Raw genomic sequence first — 19,696 nt, 5'->3', positions numbered from 1 at the left:
TTGGATGAAGGGTGGAATAGAAATTTAATAAATAATAACAAACTTCCATTTTTTTACAGCAGGGCACAAATATTCAGCTGGGGTTGGATTCTAACATTCATTCGGGAAGTTCCAGAAATGAAACTTTCCTACGCCCTCTTTATTTTTCAAGCTACCCTTTGGAGGCTTTGGAGAGGCGGGAACTTCTTCCATGAACTTCCTTAACTTATTTTAGGATCCAAAGCCCTGGATGACAAGCCATCAGTCCTTACAGCCTGCCTATATTTTATCTTATTTATTTTGAATATTAAAAATTAGTCTAAGATACCACAGAACTCTGAAATAGGTTTTGGAAGCCAAATATTTAAGGGAGGCAGGAGCAATAATCCGTTTAGAGGATACTGAATGCATACAGAACACAAAAGTCAGTATGTAATGGAAGAAATATAGTTGGAAAATACAGGTTTTCCAAGGCCTGGCGGTGGAGAGTAAGGGAAGGAGTGTGGTTGCAGAACGCATTTAAAGCTGCAACCCTGTGTCTGTTTGCTGGAAAGCAAGTTTCACTGAACAATCTGGGGATACCTAAATATAGAATTGTAGAGCTGCAAGGGATCCCCAGGGTCATCTAGTCCGACCCCCTGCAATGCAGGAACCTCAGCAAGATGATCCATGACAGGTGGCCCTCCAACCCATAGCTGTCAACGTTTCCCTTTCTTTAAGGGAAATTCCCTTATTCCGAATAGGATTCCTCGCAAGAAAAGGTAAAAGTTGACAGCTATGCTCCAACCTCTGCTTAAGAGCCTCCAAGGAAGGCGAATGAATCCTTCCAGCAGAGTCTGTTCCATTGCCGTACAGCTCTCGCTACCAGAGTCTTCTTCATTAGCATGCGCAGGATGGGGCTGGAAGGGCGGAGTGGAGAGGCGGCGGCAGAATAACCAGGCTGGAGGGGAGGAGGAGGCGGATCCAGCCCTACGGCAGGACGGGGAGCCCTTATTCCAATGCACGACCCGAAGCAGGCCTGACGCCGCCGGCTCCGCCCCCCGTCGCGGCACACAACACGCAGCAACACCTCCGCACGAGAACGAACACGCGCCGGCGTTTGCGCGCATCTCCTCTCCAAGGTCTCCCCCGACGGCGCCCGCTGCGCCAGGGAAGAAGGGGGGCCGGGGAAACACCCCCCCGCCCGCCCGCCTCCTCTTTACCTGTACTGGGCAGCAGCCCCGGTGTGGGTGAACCCGAAGTAGTTGCCGGTGGCCATTTTGGCATCTTCCCCCAGCCGGCTGGGCACTGCAGCAGCGACACGGAGGGGAGAGGAGAGAGAAAAAGAGAGAGGGGCCTTGTCAAAAACCAGCACACCTGAGGCGAGAGGCCGCCTCGCCGCCGCCCCTCCTTGCCGCCCTCCGACCGGCTCGCCAAAGCGGCCGTTACTCACCATAGGTGAAAGAGACTACCGGGCATATGGGAATCATGAGTCCGGGCTGACAGAAATGGCGGCGGTGGAAACACACTCTCTACCTCCGGCGCTCGCCCCGCTCCGAGGACGACGCCGCTACTACTGCTGCTGCAGCTGCTGCTCCGGGTTCACTGATTCCGACGCCGCCGCCACCACCGTCGCAGGCAGGCAGGCGCGCAGGTCGCTGGCTCGTCTGGCTCTCCCCTCCCACACGCCGCCCGCCGACCGACTGACCGACCTACGAGGATTCAACGGGCGAACTGAGGAGCCAGGCCTCTCCGTGGCGCATGCGCGGCACTTGCTAGGTTGTAAAACAGGGAGAGGGGACGGCGGGAAATGTAGTTCTTCTCCTTCCTCCCCCGCCGTCCTTCTTGGGTTTCTCTTGGTCGCCGCGAGGCAGGAACGTGACGCGGGCGGAGACTTTCGGCGCGTGCGCACGAGGCGTGCGGAGGCTGCCGGGAAACGTAGTTTTTGGCCAGGGCGCGGTTTCTTCTCATTCCAGTGCATTTTCCTTACCCGGCCTTTTACGAAGTGGAGTGCACTGTGTTGTGTTAGTAAAATCACATGGAGACACTCCAGACTTGTTTGAAAGAAACTTGACCCAAAAGTGCTCACGATGAGAAGCCCACAATCCAGTGCAGAATTAGCGTTGTTTAAGCCATTGATACCAGTGGGTTAAGTAAGCATATCGTACTTCTGCTGAATTGTGACCCATTTTTGCAATTTAGTGCTCTAATAAAGATATGGTCAGTAGGACTAAAATTGTGTTTCTCAGATACATTGTGTGATAGGAATTTTGAGGTCTAGGTATATGGTAATGTTCATAACTGCACGCACATAGATCAAGCACAGGAAGACTGACCTGAAGTCATTTTTTGATTCCTAAACTGAGCAAATGTTTCTCTGCATGGTCAAAGTGGAAAAACCTCTCCATTGTCTTTTCTTTCACAAATCCTGTCTTAAGGGTAAGTCTGAGTTTGAATAAGGGTTTGAATAAGGGTTCATAATTATCATTATGAAAGACTGGCCAGGCTCCTCAGGCAATCCAATCAAGTAACCTGCCAGACAGGAAATAAACAAGCGACAGGAGAAAAACAAAATGCAAATGTTCTGTTTTAGACCGCCTTTTCTGTGATGTATCTGAGGGGTGGTCTTAGGTTACATCCCTTCTGTGATGCATGTATAATGTTTCTGGGGGTGGTCTTGATCTACAGGATGGGAATTTCAAAAGTCTTTATAAGCCCTTGCACAGCATTTTTGTGGGTCCTCCTCCTTTCCTGCGAGTGAGGGGAGCACCCTGTTGCAACAGATCAATAGCTGCTTTTCTTCTCAATATTCTCTGGTTGGCCTCTGTTATTTTCTCCTACCAATAGGGAACCTATGTAAGGACTCTATATGGGCTCTTGGATACCCCATAAGGGAAAAGGGCATATTTTTGTTTACAACAATTGCATATGATTGATAAATTTAATTGTTATTGGTAGATCTCTTATTACAGTATTATGGCTATAACACTGTTATTGGACAGCAATATCCAACTCCCCACTTCAGTTGCACATCAGTATTCCCTTGCAGCCTCTCCAGGAATAATAATTGTGCCATTGTTACCAAGCTGCTGTGTGGGATTCAAGGACCTTTCTTCAAGCTCACAGTTCTGTTCTTTTTCCAGCTTGCAAATCATAATGTGGTTTTTCCTTATGCCCCCACTGCTGAGCCACTTGTGGTGTACAACAATAATCTGCCATCTTCTAGTCAGCACCAGCCTGGAGCCAGAACACTGTAGGGCAGGGGAACCCCATTACCAGGCCCAGTACTGGGAGTAAGGGGAGTTAGTGGAGCTTGCCAAACATCCTGAGACTACACCCTGGAAGATGCTTAATGTGGTATGATTACAGATTCAAACATTTCCATGTTTTAACTGGTTCATATAAGCTCCAGAAATTCCACACTTAACCCACAGTGTAGAGACAGTGGTGATTTAGAGCAGAAGTCTAGATCAGGATGATCCGTGCATGTCTGATACCACAAAGCCTCCCACCCTGAACCTACTCAGGAGAAGGAAACAAACTAGTATGTGCTCTGGATAGGGTGCAGTAAAAGGAAGCAGGTGGTGGAACAGCAAAGACAGCTATAAAACTGCTTAATTTGGCACTTAATATTGCAACACCTCATTTTACTCAATTCCATGTCACTCTGTGAAGATGATTTCCTAGCGATTGCATCTTGCCAAAATGCTGCTGGACAACTCTTTGGCTCTGCTTCTAAGATGGGAAATCCAAGCACACATCAAGGGTGTAAATTGACAATACTGGCACTTAGGGGATATTCTCTATGGCATTGTTGGCAATGAATGACCCAGTTTCTCTCCCAACTTTTGAACATTTTACAAGCTGCATTTTGTTGGCTTTGTGATTCTCTAGGAGTCAACACCTCAGGTATGCTGTTCTTCAGGTACTCCTACAGACCTTAATTTTAAAAGTTGCAGAAAATGAAACACTATTTTTTCAGGGGTACTCAATGGTATGCAGTACAGCACCTCTTTTTCTTGTTAAAAAGTGTGGCACTTACAGAGTACAGGCATCTCTTTTTCTAGAAAACAAAGCACTGACTAATACAGTCTGAAGGCTCCTCTATTTATTCATGTTCTCTCAACCTGAGGCTGGAGCAAGGGGCATTCATATCCCATTCCAGAGTGGCAGCTCTGCTTGCCTATTGCAGCAAAAACAAGGGAGTCTTGCAGCACCTCAAAAGACGAACAACTTTTTATAGCAGGAACTATTAATAGATTTTTAAAATATAAGTTTTAATTATAACAATGTTTACCCGGTAATTACAGGTAGTTTATTAATGGTTGCATTCCCATGTTTGTAGCTGTTCTTACTTTAAATATAGAATGATGGTGATGATAAACTTTCATAGAATACAAGTCACATGCTTTGAACATACAAGTGTCACATACTACCCACTCCACATTTGTAATAACTTTCAATGTGGCAGCACATTGCACTTTGGAATTCCCTGTCTATTGTATTAAGATCAAACCGGCGCTATACTCCTTTCCACGCCTGCTGGAATCATTATAGACAAGCCTACCCAGAAGCTTATAAAGTTGAGGCGACCTAAACCAGTTTCAATGTTTTAACCGTTGTATGTTGTAAATCAGTGCTGTGATTTTTTTTCTCAGTTTTATCGTGTGTTTTTTTGAGGGTTTGAAAAATGTATTTAATAAATGAAATATTCGATTTTTTTTTTTTATTTAAGATGGTTGATGCTACACGCATTTCTACGTCCGAGTCACCCACAAGCTTAAAACGCTTCTCGCCTTTCGCGCGCCCAGCGCGCTAACTTCACGCACGGCGTGCGCGCGCCCTCACGCGGTCTTTTGGAGTGGGCGGGCCGCCGGAGCTCACGTCACTTCCGCTTTTGCATTGGCGTGGGGCGGGGATAGAAAAGGCAAGCCGAGAGGAAGGCAGTGAGAGCAGAGGGTTCTGAGTGGAACGTGAGTGCCGCTTTTTCCGTTACTCCTCGCGCGCGCTCCCCATCCCTCTTCCCGTGGCTCTTTCTGCGGGGGGGGGGGCCCTTCGAATGGAACTCTCGCCCCTCGCTGTCGCCTGCGCGCGCGGCGCGACGGTTTGAGCCGCCATGTTGGGCTCCTCGGGACCCGAGTCCCTGAAATAGGAGTCGGCGGCGGCGACGCTCACCCCTGAGAAGCGAGGGAGCCATGGGACAAATAACTGCTCCCTATCGGTGCGGGTCGTGCTCGGACTCCCCATTCCCTAATTCAAAAGGGGTGGAGGGAAACTTGAGGGAAGAGGCGGAGGCGGCGCAGCAGCCCAGAGGCTGCCATGTTGGGGAAGGGAGGGGGCAGAGAAAGCATCCGAGGGAGGGAGAAAATGGCGGCTGGGAACCGCTCCCCAGCTCTGCTTGGCCTGGGGGGGATTCCCACCTCACCGCCTTGGCCCAGGTTCCCCTCCCCCCCCGGGCTTCATCTACACGGCTGTCTTAAAGCCGCCGTCTCTGGTCCTCCATACTGTGGTCTTGTCTGTCTTTCTCTCTCTTCCCCCCCATCTTCATCTTGGCTGGTTACGGGTCCTCGGTCGGCAGAGCACGATACGGCCGTGGGTTCGAGCCCCACGCTGGGCAAAACGGTTCCTGCATTGTAGGGGGTTGGACTAGATGACCCTCGGGGTCCCTTGCAACCAAACGGTTCTCTGATTTTCTGGCAACCTGCTCCTCTCCCGCATTTCCTCTCCATGGGTGTTACTGGGGCCTTGGGCTGCACTGTCTCTCCTTTTGCTCAAATGAAGGGACACCCCCCCCCCAACAAAACCATGGCACCTTCTAGGATACCTTGGCCCCAACAGTGACGCGCTCTCTGCATTTTAAGTGACCCGCCATCTGCTTTTTCCTGTGTTGTAGCCTCACCTTCCTGTTCAATCCTCCGCCTCTTGAGTGGCCATTTTGTCCCTTGGGTGCCCCATGTGGCACAGGACTTGAGGCACCAAGAAGCTCAGCAAGTCAATGGCAGAGCCAAGCCTGCCCCCTGGTCTGTTGCCCCCAATTTGGAGCAGTATCAGAACATAAGGTGTGGGATGGCACTCTACATACAGTAATGATGTATTGCTTGTAACCATGGGCTTAGTCACATTTTAGCCTATTCCAAGTTCATTTTCCTTCTACATTTACACATGGAGCTGCACTACATCTGTTGGCTCCCTCTCCTCTTTAGTCTATAGACACAGGTCTATATGCTCATCTTGCCATCACCTCTCTCCTCCCAAATTCTCTTCCCTTTTGCTCTTTTGAAAATCTTGGTGAATTAAATGGTAACAGCACGTAAAGTTCTCACTGTACCTTCACAGTTCATACAGTGAGAGAAACTCATATACAGTATGGCTGTAGCACATGCCTCTGAATCCAGAAAGACGGGATGTAACACAAGCGTGTTACTTACAGACATTCTGTCGTCATGGGGGTGGGTCTCAGATGTTTCTGCAAATAAATCGAGGCCAACAAATACGGGGATTTTTATTTAGTTGGGTAAGCTAGTGTGAAAGCCTGTAGTGGTGCAACATAGGTTGGCAGATTTCTTCTTAAACCAGAGGTATTTATTAATGACGGGGCTGTGCTATCCCAGACATTGGTGGGTAGGTTTCTGTTAAACATAACCCTATACTCTGCATCTCCCCCCTCCCAAGAATACCAGTTGCATTTTTCAGTCTTGACCCTCTTCTCTCAGTATGCCTATCCTGTTAATCTTCCTGCCCCCAGGACTCCTCCCTTGTAATATCCAGGGATCTACCTGTCTTCTTTATACTGCCCTCCATATCTTTATTTCTAGTGTTTGTCTCTTCCTATTTTTTAATCCATTTTAATTGCCTTGATATGGTATTCCCATTTGCATTTAAACTGCTGGGCTCTGGCTATTTTACTACTTTTTATTCCTTACAAGCTGGTCTGACCGTAATAATAAATTATTATTATTATTACTTCCACCTGCCATTTCCTATGTTTCTTATATTTCATTCAAATTTATACCACAATAAATTTGTGATGGAAGAAAGGTTGGATATAATAAACATAATAAATGCCTTTCCCCTTAATTGCCCAAGTGAAGCACCTGAAGCCTGCTTGTTTTAATTTTTCTGAGAAGTTAAACATGTCATTGGTGTGGTATGGTCAAGCAAATATACTTACCTGGAGAAAAGCTGTATGATCTCTGATGAAGCTGCATATTTAACTGCTTTGTTTTTTTCTCCCATGTGTTATCTTTTGGAGCTGGAATCGGAAGCCAACGCCTTGCCTAGAGAGAGAGAGCCAGAGGTTCTTTAAAGGGTTAAGTGGGAAGAATTCCTGATAACTGATATATGTAGGGCAACATAAGGTGATGTCTGCTGGATCAGACCAAAGGCTCATCCAGCCCAGTATCCTGTTATCCCAGTGGACAACCAGATGCCTGTGGGAAAACCGCAAGCAGCACCTGATGCACTTGTGATGAATTTCCTTGCAGTTTATATTCAGAGGCATCTTGCCTCCAGCGGTAGAGTTAGAACACAGCCATTTTGTTTCATTCTGAAACTGGAATAACAAATTGGTATTTCACAGAACATATCCATCAGTTCTGTCAAGCCACTTACAAATTATCACTTAGATTTTGTAGAACATTTTTTCAGCTTCACTCATAAGCAAAAGCATTTATTCAAAGGTGTGATACATTCTGTACTCTGCCACATCTTGTTAGGATTTGTACATAACACCCCAGCTTTGCCTGAGTGCATTATTTACTATTAAACCTTACCACCTGTGAGGCGGAGCAGCTTCCTCACAATCCTTGAAAATACAGTGGTACCTCAGGTTTTTTAGCAAGCTTCAGGTTACAGACTCCGCTAACCCAGAAATAGTCCCCGAGTTAAGAACTTTGCTTCAGTATGAGAACAGAAATCGTGCTCCGGCGGCGCGGCGGCAGCAGGAGGCCCCATTAGCTAAAGTGATGCTTCAGGTTAAGAACAGTTTCAGGTTAAGAACGGACCGAGGTACCACCGTACAGGCGTTTGCTCTCTTCTAAAACAAATACATTTTTACCTACTGCTGTCTCTTACTTGCTACGTTGTTTCAGAAGGTCTAAAGTAACCTGATCCCTACTGTTTCTCCATGCAAGTCATATCCATCTCTCTGCCTTTGCTCTAACAGAAGAATAAGTTCAGCTCTATCAGACTATAACAGTATATATGCTTCAAACAACAGTTGGATAGGATTGCAAGGTGTTAATACTATTGATTTCAGATAAAGTAACATCCTATATGGGTCTCATTCACTGTCTCAGAAGCAGAGAGGACATCAGTTAACCCTATTTAAAATCGAAGCTACCTAACAACCAAGCATTTTGTGTTTCTCTCCATAGTCATTTATTATGTATCCCTACTGCCACTTTTCCCCAATGGTAAGCCCAATGCCAAGATATGGCTCGTATCCCAATTCTTAAATATTACTTTGAAGCCCATTTAATTTCAGTGGAACTTCAGAGCAGTTGTGTGTGAAATGACAATGATGGAGGAGATTGCTTGATGGGAGGGGGTGTGAAATTCTAACAATCACTTAGTGTATGAAGCTTTTTTTAAAACAACAACATTTCTTTCCTTCTTAGAATGCCGAAATCAAAAGAACTTGTGTCTTCAAGCTCATCTGCCAGTGATTCGGACAGTGAAGTTGACAAAAAGGTGATTCATTCTCATTCTCTCTCTCTCTCTCTCTCTATCTATCTATATATATATATATATATACACACACACAAAATATTGAGCAAGAATAAAACAGTGGCATAAGCCACCCAGAAACTAATTTTAGAGTTTATGCTTTCTACTTATACAGAGAGCCATATAAATGGCTAAGACTTGCATGTATGCCTAAAAAAGCCATAAAGGTATAAAATAAATAGATTTACAGGGGAGCTGATTTTACAAATCTACTTTCCTTGTTCTTAAAAAGATAATTAAAATGCACTTCTCTTGAATTGAGTCAGTCTTTTGAGGGCATACTTGTGCTACTCATGATTTTTTATTTCATTTTAAAGTTATGGAATATTTGGATCAGAATGGATATCTTGATCAGCACTTGTTCATTTTTTATTCTGTTTGTATTTTTTAAATACATCAACCTATTTTAAGGCAATGACCCTTTAAGACTTTTCATTTCAAGTACACCCACAATTCTGGGCACTTTTCTTTTTCAAGTTCCACTTAAACTGGTATTTAGGACCTAGTTAAGCATGTAGAAGATTGCATAGCTCTCTTGTAGCTGAATGCTTTTTTTAGCAAGCATAGTCAGTAAAGTGGGGGAAGAATGAATCTCTCAGGGATTTTTTATTTTTTTTGGTGATTAAGGGGTAAGTACTAGCCCAGTTGCTGTTTCTCAAAATGTTGACGTATAGTTACTTCACATTTTAAAGAACTTTACCATCTGCATATTTACTAATTTGTGGTGCTTTACCCACTTGCTGATGAGGGGAAATGGAGAAGCATAACTGATATAGAAGTGTTTACCACTAAATCTTGGAAAGAATGGATCCCTCTAGCTTGCAGATAAATGTTCTGAACAGCAAACTGTTAACCTTAATGTTCAAATGATCAACATCTAGCTTGGTCCTGAAATGTCATCTCTGAGCAGGATTCCATCCCGCCCATGGCCTGATTCTTCTCTCAGCTACTTGGCTGTACTTGGAGAATTTCACAAAGGTGTTTTTGTTGTACCAGTAGAATGTAAGTGCACCAGGCTATGCATTCAAATCCCCTCATTCTGCCCCTAGGCCACAGAATTTTGCAATTAGGTGAATTTGGCTTTTCATCTAAATATTTTTTAAGCAATTCCCTATGTACCTGCAACTAATATTCTTTTGGTTAGTGGCCCATTTTTTGTGGACTTGAGGTATTCAGGATTGGCAGCATAGATCAGGGCGGGGTCAAATAGCTTGAGGAGCTTTTGAGCACAAATGAATTGGGATCTTGGTTTGGCCTTTGTCACAGAAGATAGAACAGAAAGGGCAACATTTTTGAGCTGTGGTTTCAAGTGCTGTCGAGTCTGGTATTGCCAGCCCTCAGTCTTTTATACATTATGTTGTAGAAAGTTGCATACATTATTTTGCAATGTTATTTTGCATCTCTTTGATCCAGTTAATCATAAGGGAGTTTACATTTTCATTTGTAAGTTGATATCCTAGCTGCTGGTACAAACAACACTTCTATTGAAGGGAAGTGCCTATTGTTTACCAAGACAGTTTGCCAAACATTAAGGGAATTCCTGGATTTACACAGTTTCTGGTGGAGATGGAAAGCCCAAGTTATCTAGAGCGAGATACTGGAGTAAACAAACTCAGGAAGTTTCTCAATACAATACAAAGCAAAGCCAATTGACCCCATTCAAGACTGTTCTGAGAGTTTGCTGCAGTTTCACATTGATTTTATCTGGCCTTCTGTAGATGCAACTTTAACGTGGTTATATTGTAAGTATGCAGTGATGCAAATAAGGTTTCTTTTTCCTTTTAAGGCCTGCATCAAACCTTGATAAAAAATGGTTTCGTTTCCCACAATGAGAAAAATGTAGCTTTTACTTAGTAAAATTGTTCTTTGTATGTCAGTATTGTGTCTTCCCTGTGAACATGGGTACTTTTTTGTTAAATGGTTTTCTGGGGCTTTCTCTGATCAAATATTGAGTACATTTGAACACTCTTCCTACACTGTTGTGGGGGACGGAGGAGAGACATATTGGTGTAAACTTGAAACTACTACTTCTCCAGTAGGTTCTTAATTCACTTTGATTTTTAAATGTCAAGGTGAAAAGGAAAAAACAAGCCGTGCCTGAAAAGCCTGTGAAGAAACAGAAGACTGGTGAAAGCTCCAAAGGTGCCGCCTCCTCCAAGCAAAGTAGCAACAGAGATGAGAATATGTTTCAGGTAACTAGTGGCTCTTACTTTGAGTAGTTGGTGGGATCCCCGGTTCTTGTGCTGTGGGTTGTACATTAATTTTACCTGTCATCATCAGGAAAATAAATAAAGCCAGTGTTCTGTTTTCATAACTTTGCAAGATTGGAATCCTTAAGACGACAGTGTGCTAAACCCATTTACAAGCATCTAGTACACAAGCATTGGCAAACAGATTTAGTTGTAGCTTTCCTAAACTGCTATTTATTATATTATATTATATTATATTATATTATATTATATTATATTATATTATATTAGTATACTGACCTTCATCTAAAGAAAAGCTATATGGACTCAGAAGCTTTATGTTCTTGCAGAAACAGTTTTCCCACTACTAGTCAGCGTCAGTAACACAAAGGGAGTGGTGTGAAGTAGGAGAGCTGGAGAAGTAAAATTGATTTTGTTTAGGATCAGTCAGTAGCGGGTCAGGAAGGAAGCTGAACTTCCCCAAGCAACAGTATTTTCCTGTCTGTGGGTTTGGTGGCCTTGCTTGCTGGGAGCTACTGGACTGAAAGATGGGAGCAATTTTAATTTGACTGGCACAGATATGTCAAATCATCTTAGCTTGTCTATGAATGACATGAGTAGAAAGCACATTAAATTCTGCCTCACTGAGGAACTAGTCCATGCCCGTGCGATGCTCACACAAAAACTATACTGAACTTTAATCCGAAAGGAAATGTTGAAAATCGTACTTGAATGGTACATCTGATCTGTTGCCAAATAAATGAAGATTACTGGATCCCAGATGGTCTGTGTTATGTTTAACACTACTATCTGTAGTGTGATCCGATAGTTGCTTATGCAGCAAGCGTGAAAGGTTGAAGAGTGTTCTTAATTAAAGGTATGCAGTTTAGAAAGCTTGATTTTGTAATTATTCATTCTTGTACTACTTTGGACAAGCAGTATTCTGGTTAAACCAGGAACTTTTTGCTTCAAATTACAGTAGAACTAGGAACTTGTTGGGTGATCTTAAGCAAATTACTGTTATAATAACATTTTGCATGGAGTTTTTCCCCCATTGGTTCTACATGTTTACTCTGAGAGTGGAAAGTAATTGAAGTGTCTGGGGGTGCTGGTGAGGATGGCAAATAAGGAGCAGAGACGGGGGGGGGGGCGGGTTAGAGAAGTGGAGGTAGTGGGCTACGTGTAGGAAATTTTGCCTATGGGCAGGAACTGTGTGTTTCAAAGTCCTGTTCAGTGGTCATGGGCCATTTGCATGGGATTGAGATGTTGCTGCATGCAGAAAAGGGAAGATTATAGCAAGTGAGGAGGCCTGAGCTAATGGAACTTAGTTGTCTATGTTGAAACTCTTAAGCACATAGGAGTCAACATTTAAAAACATTTCAGATGTTACTCCTCGCATTGCAAAATATATTAAGATTATACTATTGATAGCCAAGGCACATCCAAGATGTTCTTGACATCTTCAGTGGTAGAGATTTTGGTAATCCTTTGAAATACAACAGATACAGAAGCTATTCAATCCTGCAAATATGTATGGCATTTTTTGGGGTCTTCAGACAGTTTAGTAATTTTAGAATTATAGGAAGGTGCTTTTGCATCTCGGTGCACTTAGTGTAATATCCTTGACCAAAACTGTTGCACCATATTTTTTAAAAATATGGTTCACTGTACTTCTTTTTGAGCTAGGCTTCTGAGAGTATCAGCTGCTATCAATTTTTCTAACTAGCGTTCTGCAGGCTGCAGTTTCCTGCTTTAATGCTTTCGGAATCTTTTTTTCTCTTGATGGTGCAACCTGAACACTAATCTTGAAACTGCTTGCATAATGGTTTGGTGTCCTAAGCTAAATATAGGCCTCTAGTTGGAGCCTAGCACATTTTCACTGTACAGTTGTACCTCATTTTGAGTCTGCCCCGTTTAGGGTCCATTTCATCGAACGTCTGCAGCAAACCCAGAAGTACCAGAACGGGTTACTTCCGGGTTTGCCACACATGCAGCAGTGCTAAATTGCACTTCGCACATGCGCAGAGCGACGCTCTGTCGAGCATCCCTTTCGTCAAGTGTCCGGGGTTCCGGAACAGATCTCGGACGCAAAAAGAGGTACGACTGTACTTGGTTTACAATAGCATATTCTAATAATGTAATGTATATGTTTTTCCTTTTTTCATACCTTGCTGTTCTTGGTGAAATGGAAATCAGCTTAATTGCCTTTCATTTAAGGTTACTTCCAGATGCTAATCATAATCTCACATATGCATAAGTTTGAAGATCAAAATTTACTGAACTTGTGCGTATCTACCCTATTTTTCAATTTGAATGTGGATTCATATTTCTGAAAGCCCAAGGCTAGGATGATGATTTCGTCCTCATTAGTAAAGGGCTGAAGGTGATTGAGGTTTTTTTATATTCCTTGACAATATTTCTATTAAAAAAGCACGCTTCTGAGAAAAAGGAAATAAATCAGTTTGGTTTAGCAATAACTTCTGCAGAAAGATTTGGCTTCTCCTGTCTCTTCGAGCTGTCATTGCTTGTTAGTTGTAAGAGATTTCACTGAGAAGAAACATTTGATCCCATAATCTCTAAAATAAACTCTAGTCTTTGTATCATACACAAGACCTTAATAGTGCTTGAAGAGCTGTATCATGTGTTTGGTGAAATAATGATTTAGTTCTCTAATTTGTTGACAGATTGGTAAAATGAGATATGTCAGTGTTCGTGATTTTAAAGGTAAAGTCCTAATTGATATTAGAGAATACTGGATGGATCAAGAAGGTGAAATGAAACCTGGCAGAAAAGGTAATTCTTATGTTGTCTGCATGGTGACTACAGTTTTTGCTAATACGTTATGCACTATAATGAGTTCTTGGGCCCCATACCTAAACATCTAAGTCAGGGTAACTAGGTGTAGTAATAATAGTAGTAGTAGTAATAATAATTAATAATAATATATTATTTATACCATGCCCATATGGCTGGGTTTCCCCAGCCACTCTGGGCGGCTCCCAACAGAATAATAAAGGATTGGGAGTACAGTCCATTCTTCCACATCATCAGTATTACTTAGATATACCAGACACGACATAGCAAGACACATCTACCAAAATTCCCTGTTCTACACAGCTCCTAAAGGCATACAGATTCTGTCCTTTTTCACATTCAGTCACACTATATTTAACTAGTTTGTGTGAAGTGGCCAATCTGAACGCAACCAAACATTCCTTTGTTTCCCTGCTCTTGGTTTGCCTACCCTCAAAGTAGATACAGACAGGTTGGACATAGACCTATTTGGAGGTTCCTGTTTCTCTGGCCCCAGCAGTTCTGGTGCCCATTCAGGTTTGTTAGGTTATTGGCTTACCTGCCTCTCATTTTGCACACATTCCCTTGCATCCCCACCCAATGATGTTTTGGCATTGCATATAACTCAAAGTTCTCAAAGTGAATTTTGAGCTGCGTTCAGTTTTGTTTTGTTTTGATCCTGTTGACAGAAATCCTAGGTGATGCCAGGCCTGAGCAGGTGAGAAAGGAAAGAACATCATGCAGTCTTGTAGATCCTTAAACTGTCTGTGCAAGACTTTCAGCTGATCTGTGCTCTAGCTATGCCTACTGAAATACAAAAATAAATAAATGATTCTGATCATAGAATGCAAATAAATGGGCAGGCTGACTTGCATATCTGTCCTGTATGCCCTTCCTGGTCATACTGTTTGCACTCTGTGTGGTTTCCATTCAAAGAGCAGGAAACAAGTAGGTCAAAAGGAGACAAAGTTCCTTGAATAGCCGTTTGTTTGGATTGTACTGTCAGTACTGGTCCTACTAATCTTTCAGTCTGTTGTTTGGATGGTAACAGTGTGCTGAATCAGCATGTCACAACCCCTCCAGCTTTTAAGGCCTTTGAGGCTTAGGTATGTATCTGCTTTAATATTCTGTGGCTGTTAATATCTAGGCACTTTTAAACTGGGCTGAGAAACTGCAAGTAACATTTTGATGAGTGTTTGAAGTCTTAACTACAACAAGCTCTGCTGTGTATAATGTTACAAGTGAACCATGTCAAGAGTGACTTCCAGGTAACTTGTTTCTCTGGTCTTGCGTAAATACTTGGCTTGGTAGAATTCCTGAAGAGGGATTATCTACTTTGTACTGCATAAATTTTGACTTGGATCATAGAGGCGCTGATTGCCCTTGACCCCCCAACTCTTCTGAGATCCTACCTTTCAAGTTCCTTGTCCTCAAATCTGCATTTTTTAATACAAAAGTTGAGGTTCTCTTGAAGCATCTCTGCATTGTGAATTCTGCAGTTGCGTAAGTGTGTTTATAGCATAAATGTGAATTTGTAATAACCTCCAAGGATTTGTTTTGGTTTACTTTAGGTATCTCTCTAAATCCAGAACAGTGGAGCCAGTTGAAGGAACAGATTACTGATATTGATGAAGCAGTAAGAAAACTGTAAAGATGAGCCATACAGAAACTCTACTGTTATAGGTTTCAGTAGTCTTTTTACATTGGCATTCATTTTCTAAACTATTTGTTTTCCAAGCTATTGTATATTTGGATTGCAAAACAATTTGTAAGATGAGCGCTTTTTTTAATGTGCATTAAAAGTGTATTCTGGGTGAAGTTACAAATGTGTATACTTTTATTAAACAGGTGTTATGTTCTCACATCAGGGTGTAAAATAAAACACATTCAATTAATACTCCGAGTAAGTTACAGTTGTCGGTGGCCTTCTTGACTGAAATACTCTAACATGAGGGAGATTCCTTGTTTGCTTTAATAACAAGAAACAAAAGTAACCCACTGTAGGCTTAAACTTTTTTTTTCTGTTTACTTTCCCAGTTAATTTAATCTACTGTGTTGCTTTGAAGATAGAATCAATTCCTGTACTTCTAGTGTACTTTAGGAATTTGGCCCATGTTTCCAAAAATCAGTTTTCTTTTGCAGTGGTCTGGCTATTCACGCTTGTTCTTCAGTTTCTCTGTAACAGTGGTGTCCTCTATCTTTTTTGGCTATGGTAAAACTGTCAGTTTGTATTTAACATAAGGCAATGCAAGTTTGTTTTTCCATGCTTTCTCTGTAAAGAGGACTAGTTTAAGCAGTGGCTAGATGGTCATTTATCATGGATGCTTTAGTTAAGATTTCTGCATCGCAGGAGGTTGAACTAGATGACCTTCGGGGTCCCTGCCAACTGTACAATTCTGTGATTCTATATTAACACAAAAATGCTATATTTTCTTCTGTGTCATTGGTATGTGGCCGCAGTGTTAGAAACTCAAGATATAAAAGCTAGGTGCCCAATAGCTCCTGAAACCAAGGCTTCAGTTGCCAAAACGGAATGTCTAGTAGTAATTTGGGGGCAAAACGATTCCAAAGTCTTTTTTTTATATATAAAATTTTTATTCAATTTTCACCAATTTTTTAAACAGACAGAACAACACAAACAAACACAAAAACAAATAAGTATGATTTCATATCCTTGTTTTCTTATAACTTATTTCTCCGACTTCCCCATACCTCCCCTTTCTGCATCCCATTTTGAAACTTTCGTTTCAACAAATCCTTACTCTTAGTTTTATCTAATTTATAACCTCCTTTTTTCTTACGATTCCAAAGTCTTAATCACAGTCAGTCCATCATTTGAAAAAAATATCAGGCAATTATCAGTAGGGACATGGGTGGCACTGTGATCTAAACCACTAAGTCTCTTGGGTTTGCCGATCAGATGGTTGGCTGTTCGAATCCGCGCAATGGGGTGAGCACCTGTCATTGTCCCAACTCCTGCCAAGCTAGCAGTTCAAAAGCACACCAGTGCAAATAGATAAATAGGTAACCGCTGCAGCAGGAAGGTAAACTGCGTTTCCATGTGCTCAGGTTTCCATCACGGTGTTCCGTTCCGCCAGAAGTGGTTTAGTCATGCTGGCCACATGACCCGGAAAGCTGTCCGTGGACGAACGCCAGCTCCCTTGGCTACAAGCAAGATGAGCAGCAAACCCCATAGTCACCTTTGACAAGAAAGACTTTTAAAAAAATGTCCAGGGGTCCTTTACCTTTACCCTTTTACCTAATTATCAGTTAAACATCTGGCTAGTTCATGAGCTAGGTTAAGAGCTTTAAGAAATTAAAAAAAGAGAAGACATTTTATCCAGGGGCAGTCCACATGTATATTGGCCTATTCCTGCCCCTTTTTCTTAATGGCGACACAGACCATTCATAATGTAAGACGACTTCACAACTGAGCAAGGCAGTGGGGTGGGGTAAGCGAAGACAACCTACAACCATTAACTATAACATTGTTTACTGCCTCTCCTCAGGCTGCCCAGAAAAAGCATTTTGGTTCCTGAAATTCATTCTGATTGTGCAGATAAAATATAGCCAATAGAATTCTACAGGATGTGGTATTAGTGTGTGGAAACAGTCAAGTTGCAGTGATCTCCAGGCATGCACCTCCAGACAGTGGAGATGTCAGGTGCTCTCCTGGCACTCGCACATCTTCACTTGGCGCCTGGCTAATTTCAAACACTCTGGCTGGTGTACAGTGGTACCTCGGGTTAAATACTTAATTCGTTCCGGAGGTCCATACTTAACCTGAAACTGTTCTTAACCTGAAGCACCACTTTAGCTAATGGAGTCTCCTGATGCTGCCGCGCCGCCGGAGCACGATTTCTGTTCTCATCCTGAAGCAAAGTTCTTAACCTGAAGCACTATTTCTGAGTTAGCGGAGTCTGTAACCTGAAGCATATGTAACCCGAGGTACCACTGTATTAGGATTCTTAATGCTTTAACTGCCTTTTTGTCCTCTGAGAAGGAAGAGGATCCCTCACTCCTTTCTAACATGAAAACTGACCACATGTTGCTGGTGCACTGATTCTCTGCCCCCTATTGCCTTGAAAGAAGAATAGCAAGTGGATTATAGCAATTTCGTTTCATATATATGTGTGTGTGTGTGTGTGTGTGTGTGTGTGTGTATATATATATATATATATATATATATATATATATATGCTTTCGTAGATTTTCACGGGTACAGGAATGCAGGTTTTGGTGTCTTCGGGTATCTTCCCGTGTAAGAGTTGGGGTGTCTAGGCGACGTTTCGACGAGGTCTCACTCGTCATCTTCAGGCTGGTGTTTTCGGCTTCTTGTTACTAGAACAGAGCAGGATCTCAGTGTTTGAGTTCCTATAAATACTGTTGAGGGGTGTGGTGTATAGCCTCCAACGTTCTGGGCAGAGAGGAAGTTCCCAGGTTATTGTGCCTTTTCTTCTTTTGTTCATTAATTACTTGAGGGATATCTTGAGTGATTACTTGAGTGATATTCTGAGTACCACTTAGGAGGGTCATTAGGTGTGGATTAGTTGCTAAAGCTTTCGTGTCTTGACCTCTTGAGCTAGTGAAGAGTTTTTCTGAGAAGATGGCTGTACTGCACTTAGTTGTGCTCTGGCTTGGCTTCGTGTATAGGGGCGAGCTGTGGTTTTGTGCCCTGTGCCAGCCAGATCTGTGTAGGGATTGCAGGGGGGTGCAGCATCCGGAGGTGCCACTATGGTTTGGCTACTGGATGGTGTCTGTAATTTATCTGTGGAGAGGGTCTGGGTTTGGGTCTGGTGTGGTTGATTGGAGATGGCGTTCTGTGTGCCTCTGGTTCTGGTGTCGGTTTTTGTGGGGAGGGCTAATTTCCAGATGTCTGGCAGGCGGGACGTGTCGTCACGCTTGTTCATGTTGTGAGGGTGTTTCTCTATCTCGATGGCTTCCATGATTATTCTCTTGTGGTGATGTTCCATGTTAAAGAGCAATTTGGAATCTGCAAAATTAATTTCGTGTCCTGTTTCTTTCATGTGTTGGTAAAGAGAGGAAGTTTTTTCTTCTTTTTTGACGGCATTCTTGTGTTCTGCGATACGTGCATTTATTCGTCTGTTTGTTTGTCCAATGTACGTGGCTGGGCAGACTTTGCAGGGTATTTCATAGACCCCTTGGTTTTCTAACTGGATTTTATCTTTTGGGTTTCTGAGGATATTGGCTATTTTTTGGTTGGTGCAAAAGGCTGTTTTGATATTGTGTTTATGGAGGATTTTGCTAATTTTATCTGTAGTGCCCTTGATATAAGGAAGGAGGGCCATGCCATTGTTTTCTTCTGTGTCTTGGTTTTTGGGGGGTGTTTCTTTTTGGATTAGCTTCGTAACCCTGTTTTGCTGGTATCCGTTGGCGATTAACACATTTGAGAGATTCTGTAACTCAGTTGTCAAGTGGTCTTTGTCAGCCAGGCGTTTGGTTCTGGAGATGAGAGTCTTGGCTACGGAGTTTATTTGTGCAGGGTGGTGGTGTGATTGTGCATGTAAGTAGCGGTTGGTGTGTGTTTTTTTCCGGTAGATAGTGTGTCCTAGGGAGCCATCAGGTTTTTTGTAGATTAGGACGTCAAGGAAGGGAAGTTGGTTGTTGGCTTCTATTTCCATAGTGAATTGTATTTTGGGGTGTAGGCTGTTGAGATGTGTGAGGAAGCTATCTAGTTTTTCCTTCCCGTGTGGCCAAATTACAAAGGTGTCGTCAACATATCTGAGCCAAAGTTTGGGTTTGTGTTCTGACTTGTCTAAAGCATTGGTTTCAAAGTGTTCCATGTACAGATTTGCGATGACCGGTGAGAGGGGTGATCCCATAGGTGCTCCTTCTATCTGTTTGTATCTTTGTCCATTGTGGATGAAGTACGTGTTCCATTCAAAACAAATACAATCCCCCCGAATACATCCTGGACCTGACCAACCACTGCCTAACCAACACGTACTTCATCCACAATGGACAAAGATACAAACAGATAGAAGGAGCACCTATGGGATCACCCCTCT

General features: G+C 42.8%; 2 protein-coding genes and 1 long non-coding RNA gene across 6 annotated transcripts in view; 1 reads left to right on the top strand and 2 right to left on the bottom strand.

Annotated features, from left to right (window-relative positions):
- The window catches only part of ZFR (zinc finger RNA binding protein), a 33,733-nt gene extending 31,891 nt beyond the window's left edge, over positions 1 to 1,842 (bottom strand). The window contains exons 1-2 of one of the 2 annotated variants that reach the window (XR_014012853.1): positions 1,412 to 1,837; positions 1,182 to 1,266 (exon numbers count right to left, since the gene is read on the bottom strand). Coding sequence is in view for 1 of the 2 variants with exons in the window: in XM_081212743.1 (XP_081068869.1) it covers positions 1,182 to 1,266; positions 1,412 to 1,448 (122 nt within the window). In the remaining variant the exon portion in view is untranslated. Of the gene's footprint in view, positions 1 to 1,181; positions 1,267 to 1,411 lie in introns of both variants that reach the window. The other variant, XM_081212743.1, reaches the window with a different exon arrangement.
- A 2,973-nt stretch (positions 1,843 to 4,815) lies between these two features.
- Positions 4,816 to 15,549, top strand: SUB1 (SUB1 regulator of transcription). 2 transcript variants are annotated; one of them, XM_081213281.1, is made up of 5 exons: positions 4,816 to 4,931; positions 8,577 to 8,649; positions 10,758 to 10,877; positions 13,559 to 13,667; positions 15,239 to 15,549. In XM_081213281.1, exons 2-5 carry the CDS (start codon positions 8,578 to 8,580, stop codon positions 15,316 to 15,318), a joined length of 381 nt encoding a protein of 126 aa, XP_081069407.1. In that variant the 5' UTR covers positions 4,816 to 4,931; position 8,577; the 3' UTR covers positions 15,319 to 15,549. The 2 variants fall into 2 exon arrangements, with proteins under 2 accessions (XP_081069407.1, XP_081069406.1); XM_081213280.1 differs by lacking the exon at positions 4,816 to 4,931 and adding an exon at positions 5,017 to 5,179.
- The window catches only part of LOC308597392, a 58,044-nt gene continuing 43,533 nt past the window's right edge, over positions 5,186 to 19,696 (bottom strand). For both annotated transcript variants that reach the window (XR_014012924.1, XR_014012925.1), the window contains exon 4: positions 5,186 to 7,230. This is a non-coding gene — a long non-coding RNA (uncharacterized lncRNA). The remainder of the gene's footprint in view (positions 7,231 to 19,696) is intronic.

This window comes from Podarcis bocagei (assembly GCF_964188305.1).
Source record: "Podarcis bocagei genome assembly, chromosome: 11".
NCBI lineage: Eukaryota > Metazoa > Chordata > Lepidosauria > Squamata > Lacertidae > Podarcis > Podarcis bocagei.
Note: the sequence above shows the minus strand (reverse complement) of the source record. Positions and strands in the feature narration are given on the sequence as shown.

What these genes read in the sequence shown, in the direction of transcription:
- SUB1 (XM_081213280.1), top strand. Translation starts at nt 5,154, where the DNA reads ATGGGACAAATAACTGCTCCCTATCG. An exon ending in CAAATAACTGCTCCCTATCG is followed by an intron (nt 5,180 to 8,576) that starts GTGCGGGTCGTG and finishes TTTCCTTCTTAG; the next exon opens with AATGCCGAAATCAAAAGAAC. An exon ending in AATGAAACCTGGCAGAAAAG is followed by an intron (nt 13,668 to 15,238) that starts GTAATTCTTATG and finishes GGTTTACTTTAG; the next exon opens with GTATCTCTCTAAATCCAGAA.